The sequence below is a fragment of the Festucalex cinctus genome, chromosome 1 (assembly GCF_051991245.1).
Source record: "Festucalex cinctus isolate MCC-2025b chromosome 1, RoL_Fcin_1.0, whole genome shotgun sequence".
Lineage (NCBI taxonomy): Eukaryota > Metazoa > Chordata > Actinopteri > Syngnathiformes > Syngnathidae > Festucalex > Festucalex cinctus.
The window spans coordinates 69,466,893-69,480,084 of NC_135411.1; the positions used below are offsets into that span (position 1 = coordinate 69,466,893).

The following is a 13,192-nucleotide window of genomic DNA, read 5'->3' on the forward strand; positions in this document are numbered from 1 at the left end:
GCACACAGATCAGATCTCTCACGAACATGAATATTTTATAATTTGTTGTGCTATTTGTAATAAATGGCTCAATAGCGCCCTTTAGACATTTTTCTGAAGTATATCCAATTATATGATTCAGCTAGATGTGTGAATATTGGAAGGCATACCTCTCAGCATAATGCCTACAAAAAGTATTCTATAGCCATTTGCCAATCCATTTTGATTTTATTTTGTTAATTTTGCATCATTTTTGGCCTTTCCAGGAAACTTTGCAAACACAAAGAATGGCAAAAACATTTACAATTTAGATGGTTTCCTATGAAACAGTACCCCAACATTCCGGTACCACGACGTGCAAATACCCAACGTGGCCCGGGTTGCAAGGGCCCTTTATAGCTGCTCGCAGCTCTAGTTCAGATATGTTATTTGTTTTTCCTGTCATACCTACCTGCCTTGAATGATATATTTTTCTAGCAACATTTTAATTGTATTTTTGTCTTAAGGTAGTTATGATTGATGCTGCCACCCCTCTCACTAATGTCCATTATTTGGGTGCACCAAGAGGTGAGATGTATGGTGCTGAACACAATTTGGAACGTTTCACCCCAGACACGGTGGCAAGGACCAGACCACAAACACCAGTCAGTGGTCTATACTTAACAGGTGGTCAGAGCTCGGGCCCACTTGATACAAGACTGTGCTTGTAATGTACAGTATCTAACTGTGTGTTTGTTTGCAGGTCAGGATGTGTTCTGTAATGGCATGGCAGGAGCTTTGCATGGTGGACTGCTCTGTGCCTCGGCTGTCCTAAATCAGATCCTCTATATTGATCTTCTAGCTCTTAAGACCCGCCTAAAAAAAAAGAAAGGCAGATCATAAGCTTACCTGAAAGTAATTTTGATTTAGTCAAAACCCACTTCCACAAATAATGACTATTCATGTATAAAGATACAATATATATACTGTAATTGTCGTGTATTCCACAACATCTGAATTGAAATAAAACCATCAAGATATAATAAAAGTGATGTTTTTAGAGCTTTATTTCAAGTGGTTGGATATATGTTCATAATGATTATTGAATATATCAGGGTTGGATCAGTTGCGCTGAAGGAGGGAGACATGGAAAACAGGCTGGATAGGGGCTCTCGAGGACCGAACTTGGCCACCACTGGAATATACATATATATATACAAATATATATATATATATATATATATATATATATATATATATATATATATATATATATATATATACAAATATATATAAATCAGGTCAATTAATTATTAAATTAATAACTGATTCATTCATTAATTGAAGAGACTCAATTTTATATTTAAATTAATGTTGAGCTCACCTTTTGAGAACTACATTGGTTTTAAGATAATGTAGCTAATTGATTCACCGTTATGACAGACTAATAAATTACTGAGGGATGTTGCAATTCCTGCAGTCACCGTTAGGGGCACCGCGTTTGATTTTGCTTGGATTTGGGAGCAAACAACGACCAAAATCCTCAAAATACTCATAATCTGAAGTCACTACACTTTATAGTTTCGGAGTTGCCATGTTTCGGTTTTGGGTGGTTGTGTTTTAGTTTGGTTTTGGGTATTTGTGTTGTCTTTTGTCCAGTTTTGTCTCTCCTAGTCTCGTCAGTTAACCTCATCCACCTGTGTGTGTCGCCCCTCCCCGTTTGTGTGACCTAATTAGTGCCCTCTGCCTGCTGTGTCTCCCAGGTGTGTCCTGTTAGTGTCTCATTAGTGTGGGTATAAGGGAGTGGTGTTTCTTTCACGCGGGTGTGGGAGCATTGGATGTTGTATTGTGTATTGTGTATTGCAGTGTTGAGTCTTTTCTAGTTCTTGTTAGTATCCACGCCAAGTCTCCGCATCACGCCACGCCAAGTCTCCGCATCACGCCACGCCAAGTCAGTCCATGTTCGTCATACCACATCTGTCCAGGTTCGTCATGCCAGTTCTGTCCCCGTTCGTCACGCCAAGTCTGTCCACGCCTGTCTATGTTCTGCCCCGTCAGCCCACGTCAAGCCCAGTCTATCCACGTCACGACCAGTCTACTCACGTTTCAGCCAGTCAATAAAGTTATTCTAATTACTGTCAGTCCGCTTCCTGCCTGTTTTCTCTGCCTCTGGGTCCATCCACCACATCCAAATCTTAACAGAATGCTCCCACCAACGAGGACCCCGCGCCGGCTACAAGTCCTGCCAGCTTCAGGACCCCGTCCCGGAGCCCCGCCGGCTTCAGGACCCCGTCCCGGCTCGCCGCCAGCTTCAGGACCCCGTCCCGGATCCCCGCCGGCTTCAGGTCCCCATCCCGGCGCCCCGCCGGCTTCAGGCCCTCGTCCCGGGAGTGGTGTTTCTTTCACCCGGGTGTGGGAGCATTGTATGTTGTATGGTGTATTGCAGCGTTGGGTCTTTCTAGTTCTTTTTAGTATCTACGCCAAGTATCCGCATCACGCCACGCCAAGTCGTCCACGCCAAGTCAGTCCATGTTCGTCATGCCAGTTCTGTCCCCGTTCGTCACGCCAAGTCTGTCCACGCCTGTCTATGTTCTGCCCTGTCTGCCCACGTCACAACCAGTTTACTCATGTTTCAGCCAGTCAATAAAGTTACTCTAATTACTGTCAGTCCTCTTCCTGCCCGTTTTCTCCCCCTCTGGGCCCATCCACCACATCCCAATCTTAACAGGAGTTATTTGAATTAGTAATAGAATTAATAATCCACTGAAACACACAGCCTTCCACGTTCCAAAGACATGCATGGCAGGTTGATTGGGCGCTTTGAATTGTCCCTAGGTGTGCTTATGAGTGTGAGTGGTTGTTCATCTCTGTGTGCCCTGCGATTGGCAGGCAACCAGTACAGGGTGTCCCCCGCCTACTGCCCATAGCCAGCTGGGATAGGCTCCAGCACCCCCACGACCCTAGTGAAGAGCAAGCGGTTCAGAAAATGGATGGATGGATGGAGCACACAGATGGACTGGATGGGATTTCTAGAACACATTTATTTTACCAATTTCACCACATACAGAATCAAAGCACAATTTAATAATTTCACCACATACAGAACCAAAGCAAAGCCACAGTCTACCTATTCTATCACAAGATCAAAGGGAAATAAAATGAAGCTAATAAAGCAAATCTTTTGCTGTATTTAGTTTATTCTGGCATCCGGATGATGATTCTAGCATGAAATTGTTTGGGCACCTGTTAATTTTTAAGATTTTGACACATTCAGCTCAAATGTACAATCATGCGCTAAAAACGCATATGAAGCTATAAAAAGATGATTATGGCTGTCAAACCTAAACCAAACGCTGTGCACTCAAATCTCTTGCTGTATTTAGTTTATTCTGGCATCCGGATGATGATTCTAGCATTAAATTGTTTGGGCACCTGTTAATTTTTAAGATTTTGACACATTCAGCTCAAATGTACACAATTGTTGATTATGGCTGTCAAATCTAAACCAAACATTGTGCAATTAAATCTTTTGCTGTATTTAGTTTATTCTGGCATCCGGATGATGATTCTAGCATGAAATTGCTTGGGCACTTGTTAATTTTTAAGATTTTGACACATTCAGCTCAAATTTACAATCATGCGCTAAAAACGCATTTGAAGCTATGAAAAGATGATTATGGCTGTCAAACATAAACCAAACGATGTGGACTCATATCTCTTGCTGTATTTAGTTTATTCTGGCATCCGGATGATGATTCTAGCATGAAATTGTTTGGGTACCTTTTAATTTTTAAGATTTTGACACATTCAGCTCAAATGTACACAATTGCTGATTATGGCTGTCAAATCTAAACCAAACGTTGTGCAATCAAATCTTTTGCTGTATTTAGTTTATTCTGGCATCCGGATGATGATTCTAGCATGAAATTGTTTGGGTACCTGTTAATTTTTAAGATTTTGACACATTTAGCTCAAATGTACAGTCATGCGTAAAAACGCATATGAAGCTATAAAAAGATGATTATGGCTGTCAAACCTAAACCAAACGTTGTGCACTCAAATCTCTTGCTGTATTTAGTTTATTCTGGCATCCGGATGATGATTCTAGCATGAAATTGCTTGGGCACCTTTTAATTTTTAAGATTTTGACACATTCAGCTCAAATGTACAATCATGCGCTAAAAACGCTTTTGAAGCTATAAAAAGATGATTATGGCTGTCAAACCTAAACCAAACGTTGTGCACTCAAAACTATTGCTGTATTTAGTTTATTCTGGCATCCGTATGATGATTCTAGCATGAAATTGTTTGGGCACCTGTTAATTTTTAAGATTTTGACACATTCAGCTCAAATGTACACAATTGCTGATTATGGCTGTCAAATCTAAACCAAACGTTGTGCACTCAAATCTCTTGCTGTATTTAGTTTATTCTGGCATCTGGATAATGATTCTAGCATGAAATTGCTTGGGCACCTGTTAATTTTTAAGATTTTGATATATTCAGCTCAAATGTACAATCATGCGCTAAAAACGCATTTGAAGCTATAAAAAGATGATTATGGCTGTCAAACATAAACCAAACGTTGTGCAATCAAATCTTTTGCTGTATTTAGTTTATTCTGGCATCCGGATGATGATTCTAGCATGAAATTGTTTGGGCACCTGTTAATTTTAAAGATTTTGACACATTCAGCTCAAATGTACAGTCATGCGTAAAAACGCATATGAAGCTATAAAAAGATGATTATGGCTGTCAAACCTAAACCAAACGTTTTGCACTCAAATCTCTTGCTGTATTTAGTTTATTCTGGCATCCGGATGATGATTCTAGCATGAAATTGTTTGGGCACCTGTTAATTTTTAAGATTTTAACACGTTCAGCTCAAATGTACAATCATGCGCAAAAACGCATATGAAGCTATAAAAAGATGATTATGGCTGTCAAACCTAAACCAAACGTTTTGCAATCAAATCTTTTGCTGTATTTAGTTTATTCTGGCATCCGGATGATGATTCTAGCATGAAATTGTTTGGGCACCTGTTAATTTTAAAGATTTTGACACATTCAGCTCAAATGTACAGTCATGCGTAAAAACGCATATGAAGCTATAAAAAGATGATTATGGCTGTCAAACCTAAACCAAACGTTGTGCACTCAAATCTCTTGCTGTATTTAGTTTATTCTGGCATCCGGATGATGATTCTAGCATGAAATTGCTTGGGCACCTTTTAATTTTTAAGATTTTGACACATTCAGCTCAAATGTACAATCATGCGCTAAAAACGCTTTTGAAGCTATAAAAAGATGATTATGGCTGTCAAACCTAAACCAAACGTTGTGCACTCAAAACTATTGCTGTATTTAGTTTATTCTGGCATCCGTATGATGATTCTAGCATGAAATTGTTTGGGCACCTGTTAATTTTTAAGATTTTGACACATTCAGCTCAAATGTACACAATTGCTGATTATGGCTGTCAAATCTAAACCAAACGTTGTGCACTCAAATCTCTTGCTGTATTTAGTTTATTCTGGCATCTGGATAATGATTCTAGCATGAAATTGCTTGGGCACCTGTTAATTTTTAAGATTTTGATATATTCAGCTCAAATGTACAATCATGCGCTAAAAACGCATTTGAAGCTATAAAAAGATGATTATGGCTGTCAAACATAAACCAAACGTTGTGCAATCAAATCTTTTGCTGTATTTAGTTTATTCTGGCATCCGGATGATGATTCTAGCATGAAATTGTTTGGGCACCTGTTAATTTTAAAGATTTTGACACATTCAGCTCAAATGTACAGTCATGCGTAAAAACGCATATGAAGCTATAAAAAGATGATTATGGCTGTCAAACCTAAACCAAACGTTTTGCACTCAAATCTCTTGCTGTATTTAGTTTATTCTGGCATCCGGATGATGATTCTAGCATGAAATTGTTTGGGCACCTGTTAATTTTTAAGATTTTAACACGTTCAGCTCAAATGTACAATCATGCGCAAAAACGCATATGAAGCTATAAAAAGATGATTATGGCTGTCAAACCTAAACCAAACGTTTTGCAATCAAATCTTTTGCTGTATTTAGTTTATTCTGGCATCCGGATGATGATTCTAGCATGAAATTGTTTGGGCACCTGTTAATTTTAAAGATTTTGACACATTCAGCTCAAATGTACAGTCATGCGTAAAAACGCATATGAAGCTATAAAAAGATGATTATGGCTGTCAAACCTAAACCAAAGGTTGTGCACTAAAATCTTTTGCTGTATTTAGTTTAATTTGGGATCCGGATGATTTTTCTAGCATGAAATTGCTTGGGCACCTGTTAATTTTCAAGATTTTGACACATTCAGCTCAAATGTGCACATTTGCTTATTATGGCTGTCAAATCTAAACCAAAAGTTGTGCACTCATATCTTTTGCTGTATTTAGTTTAATTTGGGATCCGGATGATGATTCTAACATGAAATTGCTTGGGCACCTGTTAATTTTCAAGATTTTGACACATTCAGCTCAAATGTACACATTTGCTGATTATGGCTGTCAAATCTAAACCAAAGGTTGTGCACTCAAATCTTTTGCTGTATTTAGTTTATTTTTGCATCCGGATGATGATTCTAGCATGAAATTGCTTGGGCACCTGTTAATTTTTAAGATTTTGACACATTCAGCTCAAATGTACACAATTGCTGATTATGGCTGTCAAATCTAAACCAAACGTTGTGCACTCAAATCTTTTGCTGTATTTAGTTTATTTTGGCATCCGGATGATGATTCTAGCATGAAATTGCTTGGGCACCTGTTAATTTTTAAGATTTTGACACATTTAGCTCAAATGTACAATCATGCGCTAAAAACGCATTTAAAGCAATAAAAAGGTGATTATGGCTGTCAAACCTAAACCAAACGTTGTGCACTCAAATCTTTTGCTGTATTTAGTTTATTTTGGCATCCGGATGATGATTCTAGCATGAAATTGCTTGGGCACCTGTTAATTTTTAAGATTTTGACACATTCAGCTCAAATGTACACAATTGCTGATTATGGCTGTCAAATCTAAACCAAACGTTGTGCACTCAAATCTTTTGCTGTATTTAGTTTATTTTGGCATCCGGATGATGATTCTAGCATGAAATTGCTTGGGCACCTGTTAATTTTTAAGATTTTTACACATTTAGCTCAAATGTACAATCATGCGCTAAAAACGCATTTAAAGCAATAAAAAGGTGATTATGGCTGTCAAACCTAAACCAAACGTGCACTCAAATCTTTTGCTGTATTTAGTTTATTTTGGCATCCGGATGATGATTCTAGCATGAAATTGCTTTGGCACCTGTTAATTTTTAAGATTTTGACACATTCAGCTCAAATGTACACAATTGCTGATTATGGCTGTCAAATCTAAACCAAACGTTGTGCACTCAAATCTTTTGCTGTATTTAGTTTATTTTGGCATCCGGATGATGATTCTAGCATGAAATTGCTTGGGCACCTGTTAATTTTTAAGATTTTGACACATTCAGCTCAAATGTACACAATTGCTGATTATGGCTGTCAAATCTAAACCAAACGTTGTGCACTCAAATCTTTTGCTGTATTTAGTTTATTTTGGCATCCGGATGATGATTCTAGCATGAAATTGCTTGGGCACCTGTTCATTTTTAAGATTTGGACACATTTAGCTCAAATGTACAATCATGCGCTAAAAACGCATTTAAAGCAATAAAAAGGTGATTATGGCTGTCAAACCTAAACCAAACGTTGTGCACTCAAATCTTTTGCTGTATTTTGTTTATTTTGGCATCCGGATGATGATTCTAGCTTGAAATTGCTTGGGCACCTGTTAATTTTTAAGATTTTGACACATTCAGCTCAAATGTACACAATTGCTGATTATGGCTGTCAAATCTAAACCAAACGTTGTGCACTCAAATCTTTTGCTGTATTTAGTTTATTTTGGCATCCGGATGATGATTCTAGCATGAAATTGCTTGGGCACCTGTTAATTTTTAAGATTTTGACACATTTAGCTCAAATGTACAATCATGCGCTAAAAATGCATTTAAAGCAATAAAAAGCTGATTATGGCTGTCAAACCTAAACCAAACGTTGTGCACTCAAATCTTTTGCTGTATTTAGTTTATTTTGGCATCCGGATGATGATTCTCGCATGAAATTGCTTGGGCACCTGTTAATTTTTAAGATTTTGACACATTCAGCTCAAATGTACACAATTGCTGATTATGGCTGTCAAATCTAAACCAAACGTTGTGCACTCAAATCTTTTGCTGTATTTAGTTTATTTTGGCATCCGGATGATGATTCTAGCATGAAATTGCTTGGGCACCTGTTAATTTTTAAGATTTTGACACATTCAGCTCAAATGTACACAATTGCTGATTATGGCTGTCAAATCTAAACCAAACGTTGTGCACTCAAATCTTTTGCTGTATTTAGTTTATTTTGGCATCCGGATGATGATTCTCGCATGAAATTGCTTGGGCACCTGTTAATTTTTAAGATTTTGACACATTCATCTCAAATGTACACAATTGCTGAATATGGCTGTCAAATCTAAACCAACAGTTGTGCACTCAAATCTTTTGCTGTATTTAGTTTAATTTGGGATCCGGATGATGATTCTAACATGAAATTGCTTGGGCACCTGTTAATTTTTAAGATTTTGACACATTCAGTTCAAATGTACACAATTGCTGATTATGGCTGTCAAATCTAAACCAAAGGTTGTGCACTCAAATCTTTTGCTGTATTTAGTTTATTTTGGCATCCGGATGATGATTCTAGCATGAAATTGCTTGGACACCTGTTAATTTTTAAGATTTTGACACATTTAGCTCAAATGTACAATCATGCGCTGAAAACGCATTTAAAAGCAATAAAAAGGTGATTATGACTGTCAAACCTAAACCAAACGTTGTGCACTCAAATCTTTGGCTGTATTTAGTTTTATTTGGGATCCGGATGATGATTCTAGCATGAAATTGCTTGGGCACCTATTAATTGTTAAGATTTTGACACATTCAGCTCAAATGTACACAATTGCTGATTATGGCTGTCAAATCTAAACCAAACGTTGTGGACTCAAATCTTTTGCTGTATTTAGTTTATTTTGGCATCCGGATGGTGATTCTAGCATGAAATTGCTTGGGCACCTGTTAATTTTTAAGATTTTAACACATTCAGCTCAAATGTACAATCATGCGCAAAAACGCATTTAAAGCAATAAAAAGCTGATTATGGCTGTCAAACCTAAACCAAACGTTGTGCACTCAAATCTTTTGCTGTATTTAGTTTATTTTGGCATCCGGATGATGATTCTCGCATGAAATTGCTTGGGCACCTGTTAATTTGTAAGATTTTGACACATTCAGCTCAAATGTACACAATTGCTGATTATGGCTGTCAAATCTAAACCAAACGTTGTGCACTCAAATCTTTTGCTGTATTTAGTTTATTTTGGCATCCGGATGATGATTCTAGCATGAAATTGCTTGGGCACCTGTTCATTTTTAAGATTTGGACACATTTAGCTCAAATGTACAATCATGCGCTAAAAACGCATTTAAAGCAATAAAAAGGTGATTATGGCTGTCAAACCTAAACCAAACGTTGTGCACTCAAATCTTTTGCTGTATTTTGTTTATTTTGGCATCCGGATGATGATTCTAGCTTGAAATTGCTTGGGCACCTGTTAATTTTTAAGATTTTGACACATTCAGCTCAAATGTACACAATTGCTGATTATGGCTGTCAAATCTAAACCAAACGTTGTGCACTCAAATCTTTTGCTGTATTTAGTTTATTTTGGCATCCGGATGATGATTCTAGCATGAAATTGCTTGGGCACCTGTTAATTTTTAAGATTTTGACACATTTAGCTCAAATGTACAATCATGCGCTAAAAATGCATTTAAAGCAATAAAAAGCTGATTATGGCTGTCAAACCTAAACCAAACGTTGTGCACTCAAATCTTTTGCTGTATTTAGTTTATTTTGGCATCCGGATGATGATTCTCGCATGAAATTGCTTGGGCACCTGTTAATTTTTAAGATTTTGACACATTCAGCTCAAATGTACACAATTGCTGATTATGGCTGTCAAATCTAAACCAAACGTTGTGCACTCAAATCTTTTGCTGTATTTAGTTTATTTTGGCATCCGGATGATGATTCTAGCATGAAATTGCTTGGGCACCTGTTAATTTTTAAGATTTTGACACATTCAGCTCAAATGTACACAATTGCTGATTATGGCTGTCAAATCTAAACCAAACGTTGTGCACTCAAATCTTTTGCTGTATTTAGTTTATTTTGGCATCCGGATGATGATTCTCGCATGAAATTGCTTGGGCACCTGTTAATTTTTAAGATTTTGACACATTCATCTCAAATGTACACAATTGCTGAATATGGCTGTCAAATCTAAACCAACAGTTGTGCACTCAAATCTTTTGCTGTATTTAGTTTAATTTGGGATCCGGATGATGATTCTAACATGAAATTGCTTGGGCACCTGTTAATTTTTAAGATTTTGACACATTCAGTTCAAATGTACACAATTGCTGATTATGGCTGTCAAATCTAAACCAAAGGTTGTGCACTCAAATCTTTTGCTGTATTTAGTTTATTTTGGCATCCGGATGATGATTCTAGCATGAAATTGCTTGGACACCTGTTAATTTTTAAGATTTTGACACATTTAGCTCAAATGTACAATCATGCGCTGAAAACGCATTTAAAAGCAATAAAAAGGTGATTATGACTGTCAAACCTAAACCAAACGTTGTGCACTCAAATCTTTGGCTGTATTTAGTTTTATTTGGGATCCGGATGATGATTCTAGCATGAAATTGCTTGGGCACCTATTAATTGTTAAGATTTTGACACATTCAGCTCAAATGTACACAATTGCTGATTATGGCTGTCAAATCTAAACCAAACGTTGTGGACTCAAATCTTTTGCTGTATTTAGTTTATTTTGGCATCCGGATGGTGATTCTAGCATGAAATTGCTTGGGCACCTGTTAATTTTTAAGATTTTAACACATTCAGCTCAAATGTACAATCATGCGCAAAAACGCATTTAAAGCAATAAAAAGCTGATTATGGCTGTCAAACCTAAACCAAACGTTGTGCACTCAAATCTTTTGCTGTATTTAGTTTATTTTGGCATCCGGATGATGATTCTCGCATGAAATTGCTTGGGCACCTGTTAATTTGTAAGATTTTGACACATTCAGCTCAAATGTACACAATTGCTGATTATGGCTGTCAAATCTAAACCAAACGTTGTGCACTCAAATCTTTTGCTGTATTTAGTTTATTTTGGCATCCGGATGATGATTCTAGCATGAAATTGCTTGGGCACCTGTTAATTTTTAAGATTTTGACACATTCAGCTCAAATGTACACAATTGCTGATTATGGCTGTCAAATCTAAACCAAACGTTGTGCACTCAAATCTTTTGCTGTATTTTGTTTATTTTGGCATCCGGATGATGATTCTAGCATGAAATTGCTTGGGCACCTGTTAATTTTTAAGATTTTGACACATTCAGCTCAAATGTACAATCATGCGCTAAAAACGCATTTAAAGCAATAAAAAGGTGATTATGGCTGTCAAACCTAAACCAAACGTTGTGCACTCAAATCTTTTGCTGTATTTAGTTTATTCTGGCATCCGTATGATGATTCTAGCATGAAATTGTTTGGGCACCTGTTAATTTTTAAGATTTTGACACATTCAGCTCAAATGTACACAATTGCTGATTATGGCTGTCAAATCTAAACCAAACGTTGTGCACTCAAATCTCTTGCTGTATTTAGTTTATTCTGGCATCCGGATGATGATTCTAGCATGAAATTGCTTGGGCACCTGTTAATTTTTAAGATTTTGATACATTCAGCTCAAATGTACAATCATGCGCTAAAAACGCATTTGAAGCTATAAAAAGATGATTATGGCTGTCAAACCTAAACCAAACGTTGTGCACTCATATCTCTTGCTGCATTTAGTTTATTCTGGCATCCGGATGATGATTCTAGCATAAAATTGCTTGGGCACCTGTTAATTTTTAAGATTTTGACACATTCATCTCAAATGTACACAATTGCTGATTATGGCAGTCAAATCTAAACCAAACTGTAATGACCCGACAGAGTCAATGAAAAACAGATCCCAGAAACGCAGGCTCAGAGGAGGAAAACAATCTCGATTTATTCTTTTGGGTAAACCGAGGAAACAAATCTTGCTCGCAGGCAAGACAACGAGATTTACAAATGTGCACTTGCACACAGGCAAGAAACACGGAGGTAACAAAAAACACTTGCAAAAGGCAAGGACGGAATAGTAAACACAAAACACTTGCAAAAGGCAAGGAACGCGAATGTAACAAAAAACACTTGCAACTGCAAGGAGAACTAACGTAACGAAAAACACTTGCAAAAGGCAAGGACTAGAAAAACACAAAACACTTGCAACCGGCAAGGACTACTCGAAATGTACACGGAATCAATCAACGCGGAAATACAAACAGAAAGCGACGCGGATATACACACGTGAATACAAACTTAACCAAGGACGACAGCTGATTCAAAAACTTTACCAAACAGGAGAACGCGGAGAACACTTGGACACAATGGTGAGCAAATAATAATCCGACAGCTGGCTGTGCTGTTCGGAGTCCTTTTATAGTCCTGATTGTCAACTCGATGCAGGTGCGGGGCTGGGGAACGCCCCCCTCTTTATTGGCACTGAAACACATACACAAGAGCACAACAGGGCTGAGAACCGAACCATGACACAAACGTTGTGCACTCAAATCTCCTGCTATATTTAGTTTATACTGGCATCTGGATGATGATTCTAGCATGAAATTGCTTGGGCACCTGTGAATTTTTAAGATTTTGACAAATTCAGCTCAAATGTACAATCATGCGCTAAAAACGCATTTGAAGCTATAAAAAGATGATTATGGCTGTCAAACCTAAACCAAACGTTGTGCACTCATATCTCTTGCTGTATTTAGTTTATTCTGGCATCCGGATGATGATTCTAGCATGAAATTGTTTGAGCACCTGTTAATTTTTAAGATTTTGACACATTCAGCTCAAATGTACACAATTGTTGATTATGGCTGTCAAATCTAAACCAAACGTTGTGCAATCAAATCTTTTGCTGTATTTAGTTTATTCTGGCATCCGGAT

General features: G+C 37.4%; 1 protein-coding gene across 1 annotated transcript in view; it reads left to right on the plus strand.

Moving 5' to 3' along the window:
* The window catches only part of LOC144006004 (all-trans-retinol 13,14-reductase-like), a 209,166-nt gene extending 208,257 nt beyond the window's left edge, over positions 1 to 909 (plus strand). Inside the window, exons 11-12 of the mRNA XM_077504613.1 lie at positions 486 to 645; positions 722 to 909. Coding sequence (XP_077360739.1) covers positions 486 to 645; positions 722 to 861 — 300 coding nt within the window. The 3' untranslated portion in view covers positions 862 to 909. The remainder of the gene's footprint in view (positions 1 to 485; positions 646 to 721) is intronic.
* The last annotated feature ends 12,283 nt before the right edge of the window (positions 910 to 13,192 follow it).